This window comes from Hyaena hyaena, unplaced genomic scaffold (assembly GCF_003009895.1).
Source record: "Hyaena hyaena isolate Hyena2069 unplaced genomic scaffold, ASM300989v1 scaffold_68, whole genome shotgun sequence".
Lineage (NCBI taxonomy): Eukaryota > Metazoa > Chordata > Mammalia > Carnivora > Hyaenidae > Hyaena > Hyaena hyaena.
The window spans coordinates 1221657-1245832 of NW_024080700.1; the positions used below are offsets into that span (position 1 = coordinate 1221657).

The 24176-nt window shown below is 58.2% G+C and overlaps 1 protein-coding gene across 1 annotated transcript; it reads left to right on the forward strand.

The window, feature by feature from the left end:
* Positions 1-1492: 1492 nt before the first annotated feature.
* Positions 1493-23188, forward strand: CCDC102A (coiled-coil domain containing 102A). The gene is made up of 9 exons (XM_039232643.1): positions 1493-1572; positions 9553-10291; positions 12407-12633; positions 15314-15422; positions 18055-18171; positions 18494-18703; positions 19077-19247; positions 20315-20418; positions 22627-23188. The coding sequence occupies exons 2-9, from the start codon at positions 9707-9709 to the stop codon at positions 22754-22756; spliced, it is 1653 nt and encodes a 550-aa protein (XP_039088574.1). The 5' UTR covers positions 1493-1572; positions 9553-9706; the 3' UTR covers positions 22757-23188.
* Positions 23189-24176: the final 988 nt, after the last annotated feature.

The window sequence follows — 24176 nt, forward strand, 5'->3', positions numbered from 1 at the left end:
GGGAATCTCTGTCCTCTGAGTACTCAACAGCGGACTCTCACAGGCCCAGGCGCACCGGAAAGCAAAGGCCAGCCTTGCAACATTTAGACTAGATCCCTCTCCAACATCCCCTCCCTCAAAATCTGTCTCCATCAGACATCAGCACTTAATCATGCAAATGGACGGATAAGTAAAACTGCAAATCTTGCAAAAAGTGCAGGGCTTCATGAAGTTGGTTAAAGTGACAAATGAAACCAGAGCTGACCACAGAGGAAGAGAACATCGCTTAAAAATGAGTGATTCCTTCCAGAGAGAACTGTTAGACTACCAGAGGATTCGGAGCAACGCTTGCATGTGAAACTCTCAAATATCTTTGCAAAAATGACCCTCTTTCTGTAAAGGGCCGACTCTTCCCTCTAATGTCTGCATGGCTGCAATCATAATCTAAATAATGTTAGTGAGTTAAAGCTAATTTTTTTTTCATCACTTTTAGTTTCCTTTTCGAGGTTGAAACTTGTTCCCTCCACTCGGGGAGGTTTTGGTGGCCTTTTCCGAAGGATTCCCGGCTGGGGCTGCTGGCTGGCTCAGTCAGAGGGAGTATGCAACTCGATCTTAGGGTCATGCATTCAAGCTTCACAGGTGGCCTAAAGCGGAGAAGGAGGAGAAGGAGAAGAAGAAGGAGAAGAAGGGAAGAAAAAGATTCACCGCAGTCGCCCTCAAGATACAGGATGTGATAAGCCCTCCCGGCGCCCGTCCCTGTCCCCCCTCTCGCAGGCAAACCACAGCCACCCAAGAGCTGCAGAAACCCCACAGCCACTGGGCGCAGGAAACAGCGCCTTACCGTAATTGCCTGGGGACAACTGCCTGCTTCCGTCCCCTGCAGGACGCACCCCAGCACCTGGGAGAAAAAACTCCCCCTGCCCCCACCGCGGCCCAAGTGCCCCGCCGCGCTTCTCAACACGCCCGAGGTTGCTCTGATGAGTCCCTTTGTACCTTGAGTGGTACAAAGGGGAAACCGAGGCCCGGTGAGGGGCGGAGACTTGCTGCTCCACGGCCACCCTGTGGCAGAGGTGGCACTAGGAAGAATGCAGGTAACAAAAGTGAACCCTTGAGAAGCGCGCCCCACGTGCTGAGCCCGGCACACGCGGCGCCCACTCCGGCTGCAGGGCGCCTAGTGCGTCGTTGGCGCTCTGGAAACCCGAGGCGGGAAAGCCGAACCCCGCGGGGCCCCCAGACCCTGCCTTCCGTCCTCCCACCCTCGGCCCCAAGTGGAGGTGGGGCCTCCGTCCGGGTCCCGCTCGCTCTCTAGCAGAGCCCGCCGCCCCGGCCCGTGCCCCTCGCCCCCAACTCGGGCTGGCGCCCCCACCCCAGCAACTTGGCGGTCCCAGGTCACAGTGAGGGTGCAGCTGGCCGGGGCCCACCGCCCCCGCCCGGCCGTCTCCTCTCCCTTCCCTCCCCTCCCCTCCCCGGGAGGGAGGAGGAGACTCGGCGGCCCTCCCTCGGCCCTCCCGGCGGAGGCCGCCGCAAGCCCCGTGCCCGCTCCGCCCAGCCGCGGCGGGTCGGACGTCCGGAGCCCGCGGGTCCCCGGCAGAGGTGAGCGAGGGGCGGCAGCGCTGGGGGAGCGAGCCACTGCGTCCCGGGAGCTCCCTCCAGGCCGTGAACCTTCCGCGGGAGAGAAGGGGTTAAGTTGGGGGGCGTGCTGGAGGAGAGGGGCACAGCGTCCGCAGCAACCCCCAAACTCCGAGAACTTCCTAGCCCCCTCCCGGGGCTCCCCAACCTTTCGGGACCCCGGGCCTCAGGTGTAGAGGGGCTGCCGGGAGTGGGGGGAGGGCAGGGCCGCCTTCGGAATGCCGCGGGCCGGGACCGGACGGGAGGGGGGCGGCGGGCGGGGGCGGAATTTGGAACTCTCCCGGGGGACCCAACGTGGTCACCATGGCGAGTGCCGGATGGACGGGCTCAAAGGCCAATCGGAGCGCGGCGCCACCGCCCCAACCCCGCGGCGGCCGCTAATGGGGGCCGCGCGGCGGGGTGGGCGGGACCGCGCCGCCTGGGGCCGGGAGCCCCCTCTGCCCTCCGCCAGCCGCTAGAGGGAGCGGGGCGTCTTTGCCGGACCCGCGCTGCTGCGGAAGGGGCGAGGAAGTGAGGGTCGACTCCTGGCCGTGGGCGGGCAGAAAGCGAATTTCTGGAAGGAGTTGGGGCAGTTAGAGCGATGGCTCAGTGCGAGGAGAATGGAGTGGTCCTCAGTTACCCCCACCGTTCTAATGGTGCCAACTGATGATAGCTGGCACGCCCGTTCACCGCCCTGGGCTCCTGATTCTGTATCTTAAGTGTGGGTTGTACAGACCCGTGGGGGAGTGGGGGGTTGGCTCGGGTCGGTTCAGGTGGCACAAGGTCTGCCCGCTTTGTTGGACAGAGCTTTTAGGAATTTTGTTAGTGCCTCTCCCTGTGGCAAGGAAACAGGCCCAGACAGGGCAGAGAGTTGCAGATACCACACAGCCTACCAGTGGCAGAGCCCGGACTGGTGGGATGTCCGCTCTCCAGAAGCGAATAGTTCAAGGAGTTGCTGAGAGGCCGGCCAGCCCGTGAAAGGCTGACTCTCTCCCATACCAGCTATGCTTGGCCACTTGGCCCGATGCCTGAGGACCCTATAAAGTGTTCCCAGGGGCATCATGCCCCCTAGGTTGACTTATCCCCGGAGGGGAGGGTTCCAATCCCAGCAGTCCAGCCCCACCCCCCACCCCACCCCACCCCCACTTTGCTCTGGTCCTCTGTGTGGATGTGGGCAAGTAGCTGCTCTTATGTACCTCAGTTGGTCCATTGTAAAGAAAGGAGTTCTAATCAGTGACGTAGGACATCTTTGTGGCTCTTCGGTCTGAGATGGGGGTACCCGGGACAGCCCGCTCCCCAGGGGCTCAGGTCTAGCTGGCAGGCCCTGCTTACCCCCCTCCCTCCTCTCCTGGCGATCTAGTGGCTGGACTCCAGGCAGCAGGTCCGAGGGACAGGTGCCCGCAGTTTGTGGGCTGGCCAGGCTTGGACCCTACACTTATCCAATCAGCCTGTCCTCTGCGGTTTCCTGCTGGGCTCTGCTCCCTGCCCACAGCCAGGCCTATGGCCATGGGCAGCTCCAGAGCACCACCTGAAAGGTTCTGGAAGGACATGGGGGGCTTCTGAGCTTGAGGGAAGAGTTGGGCCACCGCGTAACCCCCAGCCCCCTCAGCTGGCCCCCATCCAGGCTTCAGCATGGCTCCCTTCTCTTGCTGGATACTGAGAGTCATCTAAACGTGCTAAAGACAAAACACAAAGTTGTCCCCCTCTGGGCCACTTCGGGTTCCTCAGGTAAGAGGCCCAATCCCTAACCTGGCCACGAGATGACCTCTCACTTTGACCTTGGCCACAGACACGCTCACACAACTGCTTGTCTTGGAGCCTGGCCACAAAATGACTCTTTATCCTTAGGACAGCTCAACTCTCTGTCTTTATAAGGAGACCCCTAGCTTGATTTTCCGTCCATCAACCTAGAAAGTATTAACACATCATCTGCTGTATGCTGGGCCCAGTGCTGACAGCCAGACAGATCAAGATTTTCTTATGACCATTGGCAAAGAATGTGGGCGGGGGGGTGCCAGTACTTGGGAAACACTCATATACTCTGTATGAGATCCGAGAAGGCTTTCCAGAGGAGGAGAAACTAGAGATGGGTCTTGAAGTATGTGTAGGAGTTTGCTGATGGAGAAAAGAGGGAGCGACCTTCTAGACAGTTCCACAAGGGGCAGCAACCACTGGTCACTTTATGCGGACAGAGTGGATGAGGGCCTAGCCTGAGGCAAGTACTGGATCCAAACATTCTAGTTTCCGTCCTCAAGTGAGGCCACAGCTGCCTGCGGCAGTGAGGATGGCTGCGGGGCTGGGGTTCAGGAGCTCGGAGTCCCACTAAGGGGGACTGCCCCACTGACGGGTTGCAAGGTCACGGTTTAGCCTTCTGCTCTCCACCCCACCAGCTGACTTTAAGCAAATCCCGTATTCGAGGTCTGTCCTCGAAGCTGTGGGTGGCACAAGTGTCCTGTTTGGGTCGGGGAAGCCTGTGCTGTAAGAAGAGAGGGCGGCTGGCCAAATCTGGCTGCGATGGTTTGTAGGGCTGTGCTCTCTGGGGAGGAGATGGAGCTGAGGCCATGGAGGCATTTCCTGGAGGTGGTAGAACTGGGCTTGAGGGCTGGGTGGAGGTTTCAGAGTCTGGGGGGGAGCATTCTGAGCTGGGGAACAGCCTGAGCAGAAACCCTGAGGATTACAGCAGGAATAGACCCGTCTGGCTGTTGGGAGGCAGGGGGAGGGAGGGTGGGGTAGGGAAGGCTCTCCGGGGCCTGTGGTGGCTGGTCCCTCCCTGACCTGCTCTTTGCGGGGGGGGGGGGGGGTGGCACCCTAAGGGAATCAGGAGGCCACACACACACACACACAAACCACACGCCCTGTGGGAAGAAGGCACTGAGCCTGGTGGAGAGGGGGCAGGCAGGGCAGGGCACCCAGAGCCTGTCTCTGTAACTGTGAGCTGAACCTCTGCGGTGCATGACTTGGTGAGCACAGTGAGTGTCTGTTACTAGGGCTGTGTGTGTGTGTGTGTGTGTGTGTCCCCAAGGCTGTGTTATGTGAGTGCGATGGGACTGAGGGTGGGAGGAGGCGTTGCCAGGCAGGATCTGCCTGCCCTGGAATCTACGTGGGATGCAGGGTTCCTGGGGTGCTGGGGGGTGGGCTTCTCCAGAAAGCCAACCTTGGGACCCCAACCCCTGCCCGCACATGTGCACACACAGCCTCCTGGGGACTCTGGGCTTGCAGGAGGGCTGTTCAGAGCCCCTCCTTCCTCGGCGCTCCCCTTCGTTCCCCGCCCAGCCCTCAGGAGGGACGGAGCCAAGCTGCTGGGAAGGGCATCAGGAGCTCAGTCTGGAGCCCACCCCTGCCTTTAGTGTGGGAGCCTGGAAGCCATTAGGGGCCTGGGTGGCACCTTGGGCGACAGGCTTGAGATTCCTGGAAAGAGCCCGCCCCCTCGCTGCTGAGCCCCGAGCCCTGAGCCCCATGCCATGCCTGGCAGCAGCCAAAGGCCACGAGGATATGGCAGTGGCCCTGTCCCTGCCACCATCTCAGTTCAGGGGCTGCCCAAAGGGCCCTCCCCACCATGCCCCAGAACCGTCAGAGCTGTGGGGCCGCTGCTGCCGGGCTGGCACTGGGATTTCCTGCCTCCTCCCCTCCCCCTCAGGCCCTCACATTGTTTTTCTTTTCCAAGAGCTTCTCATGGAGCTGGGCCAGGAAAATGGGGAGAGGAGAAGTGTATGTGCCCGTGTTTGTGTGTGTGTGTGTGTGTGTGTGTGCGTGCACGCACGCATCTGTTTGTCTTGGGGATGAGTATCTGCATATGCCTGTGTGTATCCATCTGTCTGTTTTCATGTGCGCATCTTCGCATCTTTGGGTGCACCTGTGACTCTGTCTACAGGTGACCATCTCTGTGCGTCCGTACAGTTGTGTGTCCCTGGGGGTCCGTCTCTGAGGATGTGTGTCATCCCATGTCCCTCTGTGTTTCTGTGTGTGGCATTGCACGCGTGTCTGCCACTGTGCATTGGTGTGTGAAGACGTCTGTGTGTGCACATGGCGCCAGGCCAGCCGCGTCGTTGCACAGGCAGAGAGCCCGTCAGAGGGCACGCAGCCTGCCAGGGAGGCAGGGGTGCATGGGGGACCGGCAGCAAGTCTAAATGGCTATGTCTGCGTGTGTAACTTTGCGCAGATGTTCTTGCGTTGAGACATACGTGTGTGCATATATGAAACTTGGGGTGGTGACAAGGCATCACCAAGTACTCAAACGTCCCAGACTTGGACTATAAAAGTGCAGATTCCCAGCCCCACACCTACTGACCACGAGGCTCTGGCGGGGGATGGGGGAGGTAAGGCCCAGGAACAGCATTTTAAGCAAGTTGTCTCCACAAATCTGTAAAATCCCTTGATCAGGAAGCGCTGGTCTCCCTCACCCCCACCCCACCCCCATTCTACAGGTGGGGAAATTGAGGCCCAGAAGGGGGCATCGGCTTACATGAGGTTGGGCCTTAGAACTGATGCCTGGTGAAGGCAGACAGACAATTAACAAACAGCAGACAGGCTAGAAAAATACAGTAGGATCGCTTGGTGGCCCTGAGATGCGAACAGTCATGAACGTCAACTGACACTGGCCCACCTGGTGGTAAAGCCTGCCATGTCCAGCCGTACAAATGAAGGCAGGACAGGCAGAGCAGTGGAGGTGACCTAGGTTGGCCTTGCCTGGAGAGAAAGGAGCAGGAGAGGGGCTGGGGCACCGAAGGCGTTGGCCAGGGCGAGAGCAGGGCCACGGAACGTGAGCTGGGTGAGGGGAGGAGGGCTGGGGGGTGGGGAAGAGGGTGAGGCAGTGCAGACAGTGGACAAGTGGTGGGACCAGGTGGCTCTGGCTTCTTTTGGGATTGAAAGACTTTTGTGATTCGGACTCCTAGAGGGAGTGAGCTTGGACTTGACACTAGAGAAGGGTCACAACTATGCTAACAACAAAGTGTGACCAGTGGCATGATCGGGTTTGCATTTTTAAAAAGTGTTTGTTTATTTATTTTAAGAGAGAGAGCCCGTGCAGGGGAGGGGCAGAGAGAGAGGGAGAGAATCCCAAGCAGGCTCTTAAACCTCGAGATCACAACTGAGCTGACATCAAGAGTCAGACGCTAAACTGACTGAGCCAGCCAGGTGCCCCCAGGTTTGCATTTTTAAAAACTCACTCTGGGAGCGCCTGGGTGGCTCAGTCAGTTAAGTGTCCGACTTCATCTTAGGTCATGATCTCACCGTCTGTGAGTTCAAGTCCTGCGTCTGGCTCTCTGCTGTCAGTGCAGAGCTTGCCTCAGATCCTCTGTCCCCTTCTTTCTACCTCTCTCCCACCTTAAAAATAAATAAACTTAAAAAAAAATTAAACAAAAATTCACCCTGGCTACCACTGTTCAGAATGGATTTGAAGAGGGGCGCCCGGTGGCTCAGCTGGTTGAGTGACCAACTTCGGCTCAGGTCATGATCTTGCGGTTCGTGAGTTCAAGCCCCGCGTCAGGCTCTGTGCTGACAGCTCAGAGCCTGGAGCCTGCTTCAGATTCTGTGTCTCCCTCTCTCTCTGTCCCTCCCCTGCTCACAGTCTCTTTCTCAAAAATAAATAAACATTTAAAAAAAATTTTTTTTGAAAGAATGCATTTGAAGAAGGCAAAGGTGGTTCGGGGGGGAGAGCAGAGAAGCAGTGGCTGTGGTCACCCGGGTGAGAAATGATGGTGGTGGCCTTGACAGGTTAGTGACAGAGTAGGAAGAAGGTGGATAGATCCTTGTGACACGTGGCAAGCTGACAAGACTCAGAGGTGACAGGATGGGGGGTGTGGGGAGAAAGCAGATTCTGGAAAGTACTCGGCAGCATGAAGGAGTGAGGACGTGCCCTTCTCCCAGCGGGGGCATCCAGAAGGAAGAGCTGGTTGTGGATAGAATGGAGACGGTGAGCTCCAGTTGGACCAGGCTGAGTCTGGGTTATCCGAGGAACATTCTGGGAGGGGCACGGGAGGTTCAGGTGGGGAGCCTGGACTAGACAGAGATTCAGGGCTGCTCACGACGCGGTGGGATGGCTCAGGAGGGGCGGTGAGAGAGAAGGGGGCCCAGGACCGGACGCCGGCACTCACCGGATGCACCGAGTTGTCCCAGGAAGGCTGGTGGGAAGCAGTTGGAGAGGAGGAGGAGGGCCTGGAGAGCATGGCGTCCTGGAAGACGGTGCTGCAGGAGAGACCGACGGGTGTGGCGGCGAGGGCTGAGACTTGCCCAGTAGGTAGGAAGGGCAGTGTGGCGGGAAGCTACCCTGGCGTGGCCTGATGAGAGAGGGCAGGGAGACTGAGAGGGTGGATGAGACAGAGGAGGGGAGAAGCGGGAGGGTTGTGCCAGAGAGACTCCAGCAGGGGTGAGGCCCCCTAGAGAGGGCGTCATTGGCAGAGACGGGAGAAGCTGGCGAGGGGACCTTTGACCCAAAGAGGGAGAGCCCTTCCATCCTCTTAGGGCCAGAGAGAAGGGGGCCGTGGGCCCTGAACAGGACCTGGAGGGAGTGTCAATCTGATGGATCCCTTTTCACTGCCAACTGTGACATTAGATCACCTGCTGAGAGTGGGGGTTCGGGGCGTGAGGACGATGAGGGGGGGACAGAGAGGGTTGGCCAGGCAGTGCGGGGAGCAGCCAGTGTTGAGGCACTTTGCCGTGGCGCTGAGTCCTGTGAGGAGTGCGCCGAAAGGGAAAGGGCGGCCCCCGGGCGGGGCCCTGGGCCAGGACCAGGACCTGCTCAGCTGAACGGGGAAGGAGAGCGTGCTGTGTCGCTGCTGCTGGTGGTCCGCACAGGACCACAGCGGAGGGAGAGGGGGCCAGGTTGGGGACAGAGAGAAGGCATGCGTCTCACTTTTTTTTTAAGTTTATTTATTTTAAGAAAAAGGGGGTGGGGAGGAGCAGAGAGGGAGAATATCAAAGCTGACCACACTGCAGGGCTTGAACCCACAAACCATGAGATCATGACCGGAGATAAAATCAAGAGTCAGATGCTTCACCGACCTCGCCACCCAGGCGCCCCACATCTCACTTCTTTTAAAGGGATGTGGCCCACAAAGAGCAGAGGCCAGCAGTGGGACTCATCCCTCACCACGCCACACCCCCACACTGCACACCGGCTTATTTCCATCACACCACCAGAGGATGTGTTGTGTTCCCCAAACCCTCACCGGTGTTTGCATTTGGACTCCTAGGTATGGCGTCTGCAATCAAATCTGAGGCTTTAACCCACCTTGAGTTGAGCCTCCCTTTCCTCTTAGGTAAATGACAGTCATTTTCCTTGGTTCTATTGAGAGGAATAAATGGGACCCTGGGCATGGTACCTGGCCTCTAGTCGGCCCTCCACAAATGTCATTGCCATTGTCATCACATACTGGGACTAAAACGGTGGCCAAGAGCCAGCCCTTGCCCCTGGCAAACTTACAGAGTGGGAAGCAGACAGGGATGCAGATCGATGGTTAGGTGAGGTGGTCAGACTAGTGATGGACACACAGGTGGGGCTGGCCACCTGGCCTGAGGAGGTCCAGGAGGACTTCTAGGAGGCGATGATACCTCAGATAAATTTTAAGCATGAGAGCCCAGTGCAGCAAGAGGCAGGGAGGGGACTCCTGGCAGCAATGTCAGCAAGCAAGCATGCTGCATTTGGAGTGGGGATGGGGAAGTAGTACTAGCCATTCACTGGGTGAGATTGGACTTGAAGGTCAGGGACAGCACATCAAGGTTTCAGATCAGCTGCCTTGGCTGCAGGCTGAAGGGACCGTAGGGCTGTGTCTGGAGGCCAGTGAGGAAGCCGTTACAAGCCGTTGCTCACCACTACGACCTCACTGGGACTTTCCTGAAGCAGACTGTTTCCCACCTCCTGCCTTTGCCCATGCTGTTCCCGCTGCCGGTTTCGCCCTTCCCATATCTGAGCTTATGGGTATGGACAGAGAGTGGCCACAGCCTAATAACCATTGTGTTCTCCCACAGGTCCGAGGAAGAAGCGTCCCCCACCCAGTGGCCGGGAGAGCGGTGGGGAGCAGTGGGCATCATGCACAGTCGTATCGCGTCCGCCGGGCATTCCGCGTACCGCCCCTGAGTCCGGCCGGAGCTGGGACGCAGGGCCCGCCCGCGCGGCCGCACCATGAGCCACGGGCCCAGCCCCCGGCTGGCCGAGTCCCCGCAGCTGTCCAAGGGCAGCCTCCTGACCATCCTGGGCAGCCCGTCGCCCGAGCGCATGGGGCCGGCCGACTCGCTGCCGCCCACGCCGCCCAGCGGCACGCCGTCGCCGGGGCCGCCGCCCGCGCTGTCGCTGCCGCCGGCGCCCGCGCTGCTGGCCGACGGGGACTGGGAGAGCCGCGAGGAGCTGCGGCTGCGGGAGCTGGAGGAGGCGCGCGCGCGGGCGGCGCAGATGGAGAAGACGATGCGCTGGTGGTCGGACTGCACCGCCAACTGGCGCGAGAAGTGGAGCAAGGTGCGCGCCGAGCGCAACCGCGCGCGCGAGGAGGTGCGCCAGCTGCGCCAGCGCCTCGACGCGCTCACCAAGGAGCTGGCGGGCGCGCGGCGCGAGCGCCAGGAGGCGCAGGGCGAGTGCGAGGCTCGGGGCCGCGAGCTGGCGCGGCTGCGGGGCGCCCGGGGCAACGCCGACAGGACGCCGGCCGGGCCGGAGCCCGAGCGCGAGCAGGAGCCGGTGCGCGACGTCGGGTCGGAAGTGTCCCAGGGCAGCCAGGTGCGCGGCGCGGGTGGGGCTGTGGAAGCTGGGGGGTGGGGGCGCTGCTGGGCAGGGCCTTGGCACAGGGGTCCAAAAGGGAGCGCTGCGGGACTCCGAGAGGGGGATAGGAAGAGCTTGGTCCCCTGGGAGGTTTCACTCCCCTGGGTCGGCCTCTGCTCCCTGGGGCCATTCTTCGGGAGACCACCAGGGCGGCGAGTCTGGGATCTGGTGATCCCTCCACTCCCCCACCTGAGCAGTCAACAGAACCATGGAATCGTCCCTTTGGGGCAGGAGGATGATCCAAGCAGTTGCCTGGTAAGGCATCCATTAGCAGCAGAGCTGAATTCATTCATTGAATTCAACTTAACGGGGGCCGGTTAGGGGTGAACATTTATAACCTCCGTCGGTCAAAGCTGAGGGGGTGGGAGACCCGGGGCACTAGGAGCACAGAGAAGGTCCCTGAACCAGGCTTTGGGGAGGGGGCTTCACAGCTTTCCTGGAGGAAATGAGGTTCCATTTAAGTTAAGCGGAGACTAAAAGGATGTGGAGGGATTGGCTGTGAAATGTGCGGCAGATGTTCTAGGCATGCAGAAGCCCAGAGGCCGAGAATAGCGGGCCGCGTCTTTCCTGGGGCGCCTGCACGGGGCACCACGCTCTGCAGGTGCAGCATCTAGTTAATTCTCACAATCCCAAGAGGTGTTTGCCTTCTGGATGAGGACACTGAGGCATAGAGAGATTAAGTACCCATGCCTCCCAGCTGGTGACCGGAGCTTTGGGTAGTTGAACCCGGGTGAACCTCAGAGCCCACTGTAATAATCAGTATGGCTGGAGCATTCATGGTGGGTGCGGAGGGCAGCATCCCCTGACCCAGCAGGCCTTCTAGGAGCAGAGTCCAAACTCGCATTCCTGCCAGCTTCTCGTCCTCAGACAGTCCAGCTCCTCCCGCGAAGATTCCTGGCTGCCCCTTCCCCTCCCCTTCCATCCCTGTCGGCTAGAGTGGGCACTGGTGCCTGCTGCTGGCTGAAGCCCCCGCTTCCCCGGGCCTGCCTGGTGTTTGGAGGTGGCATTCAGTGCTCTTCTTTGGGGCAGATGATGACAGTCCTTGCCAGCCAGCCTCATGCTGCTGTTCCTGACCTGTCCTTGTTGTGGTTATCATTCGTGGCCCCGGAGGTGGCGGTGCGCAGGCAGGAACCTTGGGGTCACGGCCTGGGATTTTTCTCTGCTGCTGGTGGTGATCAGGGTCTGGGTCTGGGTCCGTGACTCAGAACAAGTCCCTTTCCTCCTCGTTTCCGCATTTGTGAAACACGGCTTTGTACCAGGTGACATGCAAGGCCCCCACCCAGACAGTCTGAGTGAAATTCATTAGGAGTAGAATCTCTCTCCCCAGGTAGTTCCCAGGGCCACTGTCCCAGTCCAGATAGGGAAACTGAGGGCCAGATAGGGAAGGGGTTGGCCTAGACTCACATAGAAAGGTCACAAGGGAAGCCAGGCTGGAAAAGAGGCCTCGGAAGTCTCAGGTTTGTGGTCGAGGCCGGCCGTGGGTGTGGCAGAGGCAGGCTGAAGGGGCCAAGGAGGGGGGGGTGGGTAGACTGGAGGAGAGGAGTTACTAATGGCACTGAGTTACTAATCCCTCAGTACTTCCTGTCTGGGAGCTGGTTCTGCTCACAGGGGCTGCCTTCCTGTGCCTCTTTTACCATGTCACGTGTCTCCTGGTGCCTTAGTGCACGAAAGAATGGGATCTTAGGGCCAGAATTCCTTTTGAGAGAATCTAGTTCTTATCCATTATAAGCGTCTCTGCTTCTACTTCCATTCACATCAGTGTCCCACCATATGCTTGCATACTTCCAATGACAGGGAGCTCACCATCTTCTTGGAAATCTTTAGGATACAGAGAACTTTAGTGGACTCAGTGCACAGTTCCCGGAAGTGAAGGGGAGAGGCCCAGAAGAGGGGGGATGTCTCTCTTTTCCGGGGACAGAGAGGCAGGCTACAGATGAGGAGATTGGGGCCCAGAAGGGCTTACCAAGGTTACCCACCAAGCTGATCCCAGACCCAGGGCCTGGGAAAGGCCACGGGGTTGGCCCAGAGGGAGCTCAGCAGCCGCTGGTCCATCCTCCGCCTTGGTCCCCCCAGGAGCTGGAGCTAGTGGAGAGCCTGATGAAGAGCAGACCAGAGGAGCCCGAGGGCTGCTGGGAGGCACGCGGCGCGGGGGCCGGGGGCCCACGAGGCGGCTCAGGCCGCCAGGAGCGCAACCGGCTGCCTTGGGAGGACACGGCCGCCATCGAAGAGGACGCATCCAAGTTGACCGCCCTGCGGCTGCGGCTAGATGAGTCCCAGAAGGTGCTGCTCAAGGAGCGAGAGTGAGTCCCGGGAGGGAAGCAGGGCCCCGGGGGGGCGGGCCAGGCACCCTCAGAGTCACAGGATGGAAGTCAGTGCTGTGGAGCGCGAGGCTCGCGGAAGGTGAACGGCACTGCTTCGCTCTGATCCTGGAACTTTAGAGCAGTGTGCTCTACGGAGGACCCCGTGCGAGTTTTGTTTTATTAATTTATTTTAATAAGCCATTAATTTAAATAACACGTATCGTGCGTTTGCTGTGGCAAACCTGTGCCCGGCAGTGAGGATACAGCTGTGAATAGGACCAAACCTCCCCAGCCGTCCCCAGGAGGTTTTGTTCTATGGGGGAGAGAGCGCCGCACGCAAAGCAGGGAAGGACGATCAGGGAGGTCGAGGGGCTGCAGACGGGGATTCGGGCTGGGGCCAGCTGAGTTGGAGATGACAGGGAGACAGCTGGGCACGTGAAGAGTCTGGAGTTCACGAGGTGGATCTGGGCTGGAGGCAAAAACTTAAAGCCAGCAGCGACTCGGAGATCCTGGGAAAGGCACGGGCCGGGTGCAGGGAGGTCAGAGGATGGAGCCCCGGAGCCAGCCTAGTGTGGAGATCAGAGGAAGAGCCAGGCGGGAGGGGAGACAGGAGAAGGGAGTCCCAGAGGGACACAGAGACGGGGGGTGCCTGTTTCACAGAGGAGGCGGCGAGCAGTTGATGAGGTAGGAAGAGGACTAAGCTGTGACCGGTGGATTTGGAACAGGGAGGCCCCTGGTGACCTGGATGGGGGCACAGGCCTGATGATGAAGAATATTTTGTTACAGCCCCTTGTCTGTCCAGAAATTAGATGCATAGATAGTATGAAGACAGAGGTCGATGTGATGCTTCTATAACCAAGGAACCCCAAAGATGGCCCACAAACTCCCAGAATCGAGGGGACAGATTCCCTCTCGTGGGCCTCAGACAGACCCAGTCCTGCTGACACCTTGATCGTGGACTTCTAGCCTCCAGAACTGTGAGATCGTAAATTTCTGTTTAAGCAAAACAGACAAAACTCGACCTATTTCACTAACTGAAATTTAAATGAGGGGAAATAGAAATGAGGGGAGCCGGTTGTAAAATACACATATCATGACACAGGACGGCTTAGGCCCGGCTCCACGAGAAGAAATAATGAAGCGCAGGCGACCCTTGAACACTGTGGGGGTTAGGGGCACTGGCCACCCACCGTGCAGCTGAAAATCTGACTCCCAGAATTGGACTCCCCAAAACCTAATAGCCTACTCTTGACCAAAAGACTTATCGGTAATGTAAACAGTCGATGGACACATTTGTATGTTATACGTATCATGTGCTATATTCTTAAAGTAAGTTAGAGAAAAGAAAATGATAAGAATAGGAAAGGAGGGACGCCTGGGTGGCTCAGTTGATTAAGGCTCTGACTCTTAATTTCGGCTCAGGTCGTGATCTCACGGTTCATGAGTTTGAGCCCCATGTCGGTCTCTGGGCCACCAGTGCAGGGCCTGCTTAGGATTCTCTTTCTGCCTCTGTGTCTGCCCCTCCCCTGCTTGTGTGCATGCTCTCTCTCTCTCTCTCAAAATAAATGAACATTTTTTTAAAAAAGAAAAGGAGGGGCGCCTGGGTGGGTCAGTCAGTTGAGCAGCTGACTTCAGCTTGGGTCATGATCTCCTGGTTCATAAGTTTGAGCCCCACATCGGGCTCTGTGCTGACAGCTCGGAGCCTGAAGCCTGCTTCGGATTCTGTGTCTCCTTCTCTCTCGGCCCCTCCCCTGCTCATGCTCTGTCTCTCTGTCTCTCAAAAGTAAATAAACATTAAAAAAATTTTTAGAAAAAGTAAAAAAGGAAAGGAAAATATACCTACAGTACTGTACTGTATTTACTGAAAAGCGTGCGTGTAAGTAGAGCCCTGTGGTGGAAATCTGTGGTGTTCAAGGCCAGATGTAGCCAACATATGGTAACTTTATGAAGAACGATAACCATACCAGCAAATACCCTGAGTCAGGCACTGGGCTGCAGCCTTATGTGTGTTCACTCGGGTAAGTCACCTCCCCGGACGGCTACAAAAAAGGCAGGTGCAGGTGTGTGGGGTCAGCAACTCGAAGACACCAGTGCTGTCTCTGTGGCAACCAGATTTCCCCAGAACAGCCCTTGGTAAAGTTCTGAACAAAGCAAAACACGGCATTCCCTCAGTTTACGCAGCGATTCCGTTCCTGGGGAACACCGCGTTTCAACCAAAGATGCTTTCTGTTTATGTGGGAATCAGCGTGAGGTTCTAGGCTCAGATCCTTTTCACGCCCAGGGATGTCCAACAGGACATGTGCGCGTTACAGGGATGCAGGATAATTCTGGGCTGCCCAGTGTGTCCCCGGCGCTCACTGCAGGACGCAGGGACGCCTTGTCCCTGCCCACTCATTGACCCGGTCGTGCGTGATTATCAGACACGCATTCAAGGCCCTGGAGTCTCGGTCACTCCCCACGTCGTGAGCTGTGCCCTTGCTGTTGTGCATAGGGTTGGGGTGCCCCTCCGGAAGGAATGCAAATGCAGGGTGCCTGCCACAGTGCGGGGTGCCGGGGCCTTGAATGCCGAGGCAAGGACTTTGGGCATGGGCTCCACAGGTGCAGACCACATGTGAGGACTTTCAGCAGAGGGCCTCAGTGAGCTCATCCCCATGTCTGCCGCTCTCTCTCCTCTTTCCAGGGATAAACTGGCACTGAGCAGGAACATTGAGAAGCTGGAGGGGGAGCTCAGTCAGTGGAAGATCAAGTATGAGGAGCTGAACAAGACCAAGCAGGAGATGCTCAAGCAGGTGAGTCCTGGGCTGGTGGTCTTCCTGGAGGAGGCAGCACTGCACTGTTGAATTTCAGCAGCGGGAGTAGGAGAAAGGGAGCTCAGTTATTTCCTCGTCCAGCACTGGCTGTGTGCCGTACACCGTTCTGCGTGCTGGCGATGGCCCTGCCTTCAGGAGCTCACCATGTAGGGGCTGTGGGGCAGAGCACAGGGGTACTCCAGGCAGTCACCAGGCAGATACATCCATAAGCTCTGAAGCACTCAGACAGAATAAGAGAGTTGGGGGCGGGGGTCAAGAATGGCCTCTCTAGGGGCGCCTGGGTGGCTCTGCCAGTTAAGCATCTGACTTCAGCTCAGGTCATGCTCCTGCAGCTTATGAGTTCGAGCCCACATCAAGCTCTGTGCTGACAGCTCAGAGCCTGGAGCCTGCCTTGGACTCTGTGTGTGTGTCTCTCTCTCTCCCTCCCCTCCTCACACTCTGTCTCTCTCTTGCTCAAAAATAAGCTTTTTTTTTTTTTTTTAATGTTTTATTTATTTTTAGGAGAGAGAGAGAGACAGCGTGAGCAGGGGAGGGTCAGAGAGAGAGGGAGTCACAGACTGAAACAGGCTCCAGGCTCTGAGCTGGCAGTCAGCAGAGCCCGACGCAGGGCTCGAACCCACGAACCGCGAGATCATGACCTAAGCGAAAGTCGGACGCTTAACCGACTAAGCCACCCAGGCGCCCCTCAAAAATAAACTTTAAAACAAACAATAAACAAAAAGAATGGCCTCTCTTGAAGCACCTGGGTGACTCAGTCGGTTAAGCGTCCAGCTCTTGATTTCGGCTCAGGTCTTGATCTCACAGTTTGTGAGGTCGAGCCGAGCCCCGTCTCGGACTCTGCGCTGTCAGCGTAGAGCTTGCTTGGTATGTTCTATGTGTCTCTCTCTCTCTTTTTGCCCCTCCCCTGCTCTCTCTCTCTCAAAGTAAGTAAATGAAGTGTAAAAAAAATAAACTTTACAGAAAAGAATGGCCTCTCTAAGCAGGGGACGTTTGAGGCAAGACCTAAAGGAATTAGAAGCCGTCCTTGAGAGGATATGGGAGCAGAGTTCCTGGCAGAAGGCATAGCAAATGCAAATGTCCTGAGGCCAGAATAAGGCTAATGTGTGCAGGAAACAGGCCAGTATGGCTGGAGGGTAGTGAGAAATGAGGTTACAGGGGAGCCAGACTGCATTGGGCTTGTAGACCATGCTGAAGGGGAGGAGTCTGCATGTAGCATTCATTGGGCACCTAGTGTGTGCTAGGTCTCACTGATGCCTCAGGGCTGCCAAGGACACTGGACCCTGATGTCCCCATTTTATAAATGACAAAACTGCGACTCCAGCTGGTGGAGAGGCGATTCCGCCAGCCACACCAGCACCAGGAGTCAGAGTAGGCAGAGGTCCCGTGGGGTGGCTGCTATTGCCTCCTGTGCCAGCCCCCATGACCACCAGGGGGCGCAGCCACCCAGAGAAAGTCTGTGGATCCGCTGCATTTCCAGAAGGTGCAAAGATCCCTGACCTCAGAGCCCGAAACTGTCCTGGAGGCAACCAAGACTGGTCCCGTGGTAGAATCCCTTAGGAAATATCCTCAAACCCTCACTCTCCTGAACCGACATCTTTGGGGGATACGTCCAGGAATCTGCCTTTTTAATCTTTTCAAATTGTGAAGTGGAATCATTTGCAGAAAAGTGAATAAAACATGAATGTTCAGTTTAGCAGATAATTATAAAGATTCTCTTTTGTACCTGGCTTCTTTCCCTCGCTGTTGTGTATTTGAGGCTCACCCATGTCGCTGCACAGAGTGGTGGTTTGTTGCTTTCCTGCTGTGCAACAGGGAGCACGCGGTCTGCCGAAATCACCCCAGGCGATCCTGATGGGGCCAGCCCCGCGCCCTCAGCAGACCCCGTTCAGATCCACTGGGTGCAGTCAGCCAGCAGAGGGCTCCCCAGCGCCGAGCGCATCAGGGATACAGAGGTGGACAGACAGACAAGTTCTGCCCTCCCGAGCTCACATTCTAGCGAGGAGTGGGACAGAGAGCAGAGGAGGCACCCCTTGTAGTCAGGGAGGGTGACAGAGGCCTCCCTGCGGAGGGGGCATTTGGGCCCAAGCCTAACTGAGAAAAGTCAGTGCTGTAAAATGCCTTGGAAAGAGTGCACCAAGTAGAGAACCGTGTGTGCAAAGGCCCAGCGGTAGACAGGAAGTTGGTGTGTTTGAGGACTAGAGCCTAGAGCACAGTGAACTAAGGGGAGAGAGGTGGGAGAGGAGGCTGAGGAGAGATGGACAAGGGTCCGACCACGCAGGGCTTCATGACGCCATGGAAAGGAGTCGGTCCTTATCCTAAGGAACCCAAGGATGGAGGCCTGATTGGATTTATCTTTTTAAAGCGCTCCTTCAAGGCCACTGTTGTAGAAAGTGGGGTGACAGGGGTCACGAGTGGACACTGGGAAGCCAGCTGGCAATGAGGTAGGAAGTGTGAGATGCCGGAAACGGCTCCGTTCTGGAATCCCCGTGGCCTGCGTGGGCCCCACCTCAGGCTCTTTGCAGAGCGGTCCCGCACCAGAGCCCATCCCCCGGAGCTGGTTCCGGAAGCACCGGGCGGTTCTCGCCTAACCAGGCTGTGCTGTGCCCGGCAGCTCAGCATCCTGAAGGAGGCTCACCAGGACGAGCTGGGCCGCATGTCCGAAGACCTAGAGGACGAGCTCGGTGCGCGGTCCAGCATGGACAGGAAGATGGCCGAACTGAGGGGCGAGGTGAGGCCGCCGCTGGGGCCCGGGCGGGTTGGGGCCCGGGAGAGCCAGGGGCTGGAAGAGGGCAGGACGCAGGTCTGTGCGCCGAGGTGGGGCCCAGCCACACCGGGGCTCCGGCCACAGGGGCCGCTCCCACGCGGAGACCAGAAGCTCCCTCACCTCCTGCACACTGTGGAGTCGGCCCCGGGTAATTATAGCTGCTGCAGCTGGGTCTGCTTCCTGGAGCCAAAAATGGCTCTGGGAAGAGGTGGGGAGGGGGAGCCTCCAGCCCAGACCCTCTGTCCCCTGTCCCCCGGAACCCTGACCCCGTCCCGCCCTGTCGCAGATGGAGCGGCTGCAAGCCGAGAACGCGGCCGAGTGGGGTCGCCGTGAGCGGCTGGAGACCGAGAAGCTGGGCCTGGAGCGGGAAAACAAGAAGCTTCGGGCGCAGGTCGGGGACCTGGAGGAGGCACTGGCCCGGCGGCGGAGGCAGACAGCCAGCGCGCTGGACTGTGACCTGCGGGCCAGCCAGGCTGCACTTTTCGAGAAGAACAAGGTGGGAGAGTGGGTGGAATGGCCGGGGCCGGGGCACCTCTGGAGTGCCATGCAGCCAGGGTGGAGCACCCACTGGGTGTCGAACACCAGCCCCCTGGGGGCCGGAGACCCCTGAAGTAACAGCTAGGACAGGGCAGCAGTTGACCTAGAAGCCGCTCCTCCTGGGCGCCCACTGTGGCCGAAGCTCCCTGAGCACTTAACTGGGAGCCCGGCCCAGGGCCAGTGCCCTTTGTTCAGTGTGTTGCTCACACCTCTCCATCCTCCAAGCATCCACTGAGCACCCACCGTGTGCAGCCTTGTGGGTGCTGGGGCCACAGCAGTGAGCACAGGTGCCCTGTGACGCTGAGCCCTCCCCCGTCCCCCCTGCCGCGCAGGAGCTAGCAGACCTGAAACACGTGCATGGCAAGCTGAAGAAGCAGTTCCAGGAGAAGGTGGCAGAGCTGGCACATGCCAACCGGCGGGTGGAGCAGCACGAGGCAGAGGTGAAGAAGCTGCGGCTGCGGGTGGAGGAGCTCAAGAAGGAGCTGGCCCAGGCCGAGGATGAGGTGGGGGCACCCGCTGGGGCCCAGAGGGCGGCCTCAGACCTCCGCTGGGGAGGGAGTGGGGCGGCAGGGCCCTCCTGTGTCACTCTGCGCTGGGTCTCCGGTGCCCCTCCTGAGCCTGACACTCGGGAGGCGTCCAGGGTAGAGCGGGGGGATGGGCGTCCAATGGATGGTAGATAGATGCGTGTGTAGTCACGTGGGAAGAAAAACGGACAAGGAGACGAATAGTTGAATAGATTAATGGATGGATGAGTGGGTGGATGTGCGGGAGGCACAGGTAGCACATAGATGTGTAAGTGGAAAGACAAGAGAATAACTTCATGGACAGCTGAACAGATGTATGAGAGAACAGATGGACAGATGGATGGGGAAGGAAGGGGGAGAGGGAAGGAGGGAGGGATGGAGGAGAGGTAACAATAGATGTCTCATAGGTGAGTGGATGCGTGGGTGGATGGGTAGGTGATTGGATAGACGGATGGGTGGATGGGTATGTGATTGGATGGGTGGGTGGATGGGTAGGTGATTGGATAGATGGATGGGTGCATGGGTGGACTAATGATGGATGAGTGTGTGGATACGTGGAAAGATAAATGACAGTGGAAAGATGGCCACGTAACCGATTGGATCGGTGGTAGAAGGATGAATGGACAGAGAGAAAGGACAGAAGGATGGAAAGATGGGATAATAGATGAGTCTGGGAGAGTGGAAGCAGATAGGTGGGGTGAATGGGTTGGCCGGGTAGAATTAGCAATGGTGAGTGGGCAGGTAGGTAGGTATCTCCGTGGACAGACGTTATTCCACGGATGAATGGTCAGATGAACCGACCCATACGGAGAGACGTGCAGGTGGGTTGATAGCTGCGTCGGTAGCTTGGGTGTTGGAAGATGTGTAGATGAAGGCAGGCGCAGCAGCTGTGGAGAGGAGGAGCAAAGGGATGCTTCCTTGGAGGAGGTGGGCCTTGGTCTTGGCCTCAAACAACAGACAGGGATTGCTCTTGGGGAAGGCAGAGTGATGGCAGGAGTGGCTGCCCCAAGGTGACCCTCACGCTCTTGGCCCTGCTCACCCGCCAGCTGGACGAGGCCCACAACCAGGCACGCAAGCTGCAGCGGTCGCTGGACGAGCAGACGGAGCAGAGCGAGAATCTCCAAGTGCAGCTGGAACATCTGCAGTCCAGGTGAGCCCAGCCCGCAGCCCTGGGCGGGGCGGGGGGCGGGGCGGGGCCAGGGGCGAGAGGATTCCCAGCCAGGACACCGGAACAGGGCAGAGAGACCTCCTCCCAGTCAGGGTTGGAGCCCCAGACTCCTGCTAGAGGGCAGGGCAGCGAAGGAAGAGATCCAAGACCCCTGGGGCCAGAATCCTGTCCCCTCCAGGCAGGAAGGGCCAGGGCCAGGAAACCAGGGAAGGGGGGTGCAGGAAGCGAGACCAGCTGGGAGCCCTGGGGTCATCTCCTGCGGCTGGCAGGCAGGTGGGTGGGTGGGGAGAGGGAAGGAAGGGCGGCAGTCGGGGCCAGAGGGTCTGGGGAATCACGACCAGGAAGGACAAGTAGCCCCCAGGGTCCCCAGGCTGGGGTGACCCAGGCCAGCTGGGAGCTGAGGAATCGGAAGGCAGGGACGCACGGAAGGAGCCCCAGCCCTGATGGTCGACCCAACTCATCAGCAGTAGACAGGACACGGCAGCCTTAGTAAAGGAGGACCTCGGGGTGTCTGGGGACCCCGCTAGTGCACTCTTCATCCCTCCCCTGACCACCCATCCCAGGACTCTGTGCAGCGCACCCTCTCCCTGCACTCTCCCTGGGGCCATAACGTCACGGAGAGCCGAGCCCAAGCCCCTGCCTCCTTCACAGGCGCCCCACCAGCCAAGGGCATCACGACCACTATACTGACCAACTTCCTGTGCCAGGCCCTTAGTTGCATCCTCTTATTTCACAGAACAGAGGGGTGTGGGCTCTGCAGCCAGGCTGCCCCGGGGGGTGGGAATCTGCACTTCGTGGCTCTGTAAATGGTCAGTGCGGTCTTGGGTCACTTGCTTAAACTCCCTGTGTCAGTTTCCTCATCTGTAAAATGGGAATGATACAGTTCTTACCTCTCGATTGTTATGAGTTAGAAGAGCTTAGAAAAGTACCGGCCACATAGTAAGTGCAGAGTGATGGTCAGCTGCTACTGCTGGTATCGCTGCTGCCCTGGGGAGCCCCGGGGGGCTGTTGGGGGGCACTCATGTTTGGGTCCCGTGTTGGGCCTCAGGAATCATGCTCTGATGAGAGAAGGGAAATAGAAGATATTTTGTGCCAGGGAGCTGGCAGATGAGGAGACTCAGGCCTCAGAAGGTGAGTGTCTCCATGGCCACGCAGCGGGCCAGCGTTCCCGCCAGATTGCCCCCTGGCATCTGTGGCCTCATTTCCTGAGCGTGTGCTGTGTGCTGCCGTGTGCGAAGTTTCCGCGGCTGGCCGCGAAGCCAGGCCAGAAGCCGTGTGACATGGCCAGCCTGACCTCAGTTTCCCCGTCTGACTGGGATGAGACCCATAAAGTGCTGTGCAGGGGCCCAGGCAGGAGTCCAGGTCAGATTCCGTGTCTGACCAGTGTGGGCCCCTCCACCCCCACCGCACATACCCTCAGGGGCCGCCTGGCCTGGGCTTTACCGCGCCGTTGGCCACATTCTTTGGAAGCCATAAACTCCCCCAAATGGACAGGCAGGCTCTACCCAGCCTCTCAAGTGCTTCCAATGGGGAGGGCAGGGCTGCCCAGGACCGCCGCCTCGCTTTATTTTCCAACTTTTTGTGCTTTAATGTTCCGGGGACAGCTCACTAAATCACGGCCCAGTAATGGAGGCCCCCGCCCGGGCCCCTCCCTGCCCTGTTAATAATTCATGCCTTCCAGTAAGATGGAGCCAAGGCGGCCACTGGCTGGGGGATGGGCATTTCCTCCACCAGCCGTTGTAAATTTCGGCTTTAGGAATTTTACTGTGGGGAAGGGCTAGGGCAGAGCACTTTCTCCCTGTCCCTGGGAGGGAGGCAGCGGACTCAGACCCCCAGCCCCAAACTCCCCGTGATCTTTGGGGCCTGACGTGGGTTCGAATCTCGGCAATACAACCTTGCCCGGCTACTTTACCTCTCCAGCCCCAGCCCACCGTGGAGCCCAGCCTCACTCACTACTGTCTGGGGGACTAGGCAAATGGCTTGGCTGCTCTGTGCCTCAGTTCCTTTGTCTGTCAAACGGGGGTGACAGTACCACCTCCCCCATCTCTGTAGCTTCTGGGAGGTGCTGGGAGATGAGGTAATGGATGAGAAAGGCCCAGCCTGGTTCCTGGCAGCAGGGAGGTGCTTGGGAAGGCCTTGCTGCTTGAAGCTGACAGGCCACCCTGACCGTCCTGTCCCCCGGCCCCACAGGCTGCGAAGGCAGCAGCAGAACGCGCCCCTCTTCGGGAAGATCCGAAGCACTCGCTTCGGCACCGAGGAAGCTGGGGACGGAGCCAGCGACCTGGATGAGGATGAGGACCTGCAGATCCAGGTGGCCTAGAGCTCCCAGGGCTCCACAGGACTGGCCCGTGGCCGCAGGCCCCCAGGGGCCTAGGCTGACGGGCCATTCGGACTGATGCTGCCGTCCGCACTCCCCGCCGCGGCTGACTTCCTCCTGTCCCAGGGTGGGGGTCAAACGTCCCACCCTAGCAACACCCCACGGAAGGGAAGCCAAGGCCTCTGTTTTGTATGTGTATATTGTATGTATGTGCACAAGGTCCTTGGACCCATCTGATCTTATAAAAACAGGACCGCTCCAGGGCCCGGTCACAGCACCCCCATCCACGCAGGACCTTCACTCGGGTGAGGGCGATGGCAAGGCGACTCCTGGGGCCTTGACCGGGCTGCCTCTCTGAAGCTTGGGGGTCAGGTGGAGCTGTTTATAGTACAATGTGACAAACTCAGTCTTTTGTAATAAACGGAGTTTGGGTTCTCAGGGCACGTCCCGAGAGTGTGGCAGATGTGGGCAGCTGGTGTAGGGACAGCACCAGCCTACACCTGGCACCCAGCCCGGGCCCAGGAATCTCGACTGACTTAATGAATGAACGAATGTGCAGAAGAATGAATGAACATCTAACGGGATGGCTAGATGGTGGGACAGCCGGCTCCTGTGAGGGGAAGGAAAAGGTACAGTGTGTGTCTAATCCGAGAAGAGGCAGCTTCCATTCTCCTCCAGTTGGATTCAGATCTCTGCCTCTGCCCCTTCCTGGCTATGCACCCATGGGGAAGTTACTTGACCTCTCTGAGCCCCAGTTTCTCCATCTATAAATTAGACATCTCATACAGCTATCGTGAGAATAAGATGAGCTCATCTGAAGCTCAGTAAAGGTTAGTTTTTATTAAAATACGTGAAGGATTGCCCTGGAGGAGGGATTTGCCCACTCGGTTCTGCCGCCTGCAAGGGATGAAGTTCAGGTGACCAGACGTAGGTGTAAACACAGTAAACAGTAAATCTTTTTATCTCCCCCCACCCCCCCCCGCCCACCACCCTGCTGTAGGTAATGAAATCACAGGTAGTTTAAATTCTATTTTTGATACTTAATTTCTAAACTCTCTATAACCAGCAGATTTACATTAAATCTGGTGGAAACTGTTATTTAAAGCAAAATAGCATACATTTTTGAATCTGCAAGTCTAGGTGACATTGAGACACCTGCCCTTAGATGAATTCTCGGCAGCAGACCTGCTTTCTGCAGAAAGAGGCGCTGTCAGCATTGTGTTTTAGCAGGCAGGAGGGGCGAGGTCCCTGTGCTCAGGGGGTATGCAAGGAGCAGTTGGGCCCTGAGCAGGGGCCTGGCACCAAAGGAGAGTTCACTTCAATTGGGAAAGAGACTGTACCCAAGGTGGGGAGCTGCACTCAGTGCTTTCTCTCTTGTGGCCCAGTCTGAGGGGCACCCAAGGCCCCAGTGCTGAGAGCCAAA

Excerpts from the sequence above, each read along its gene's own strand:
- CCDC102A (XM_039232643.1), top strand. The coding sequence starts at position 9,707 with ATGAGCCACGGGCCCAGCCCCCGGCTGGCCGAGTCCCCGCAGCTGTCC. Across the intron at positions 10,292-12,406 it reads AAGTGTCCCAGGGCAGCCAG|GAGCTGGAGCTAGTGGAGAG; the intron begins GTGCGCGGCGCG and ends TGGTCCCCCCAG. Across the intron at positions 18,704-19,076 it reads CACTTTTCGAGAAGAACAAG|GAGCTAGCAGACCTGAAACA; the intron begins GTGGGAGAGTGG and ends CCTGCCGCGCAG.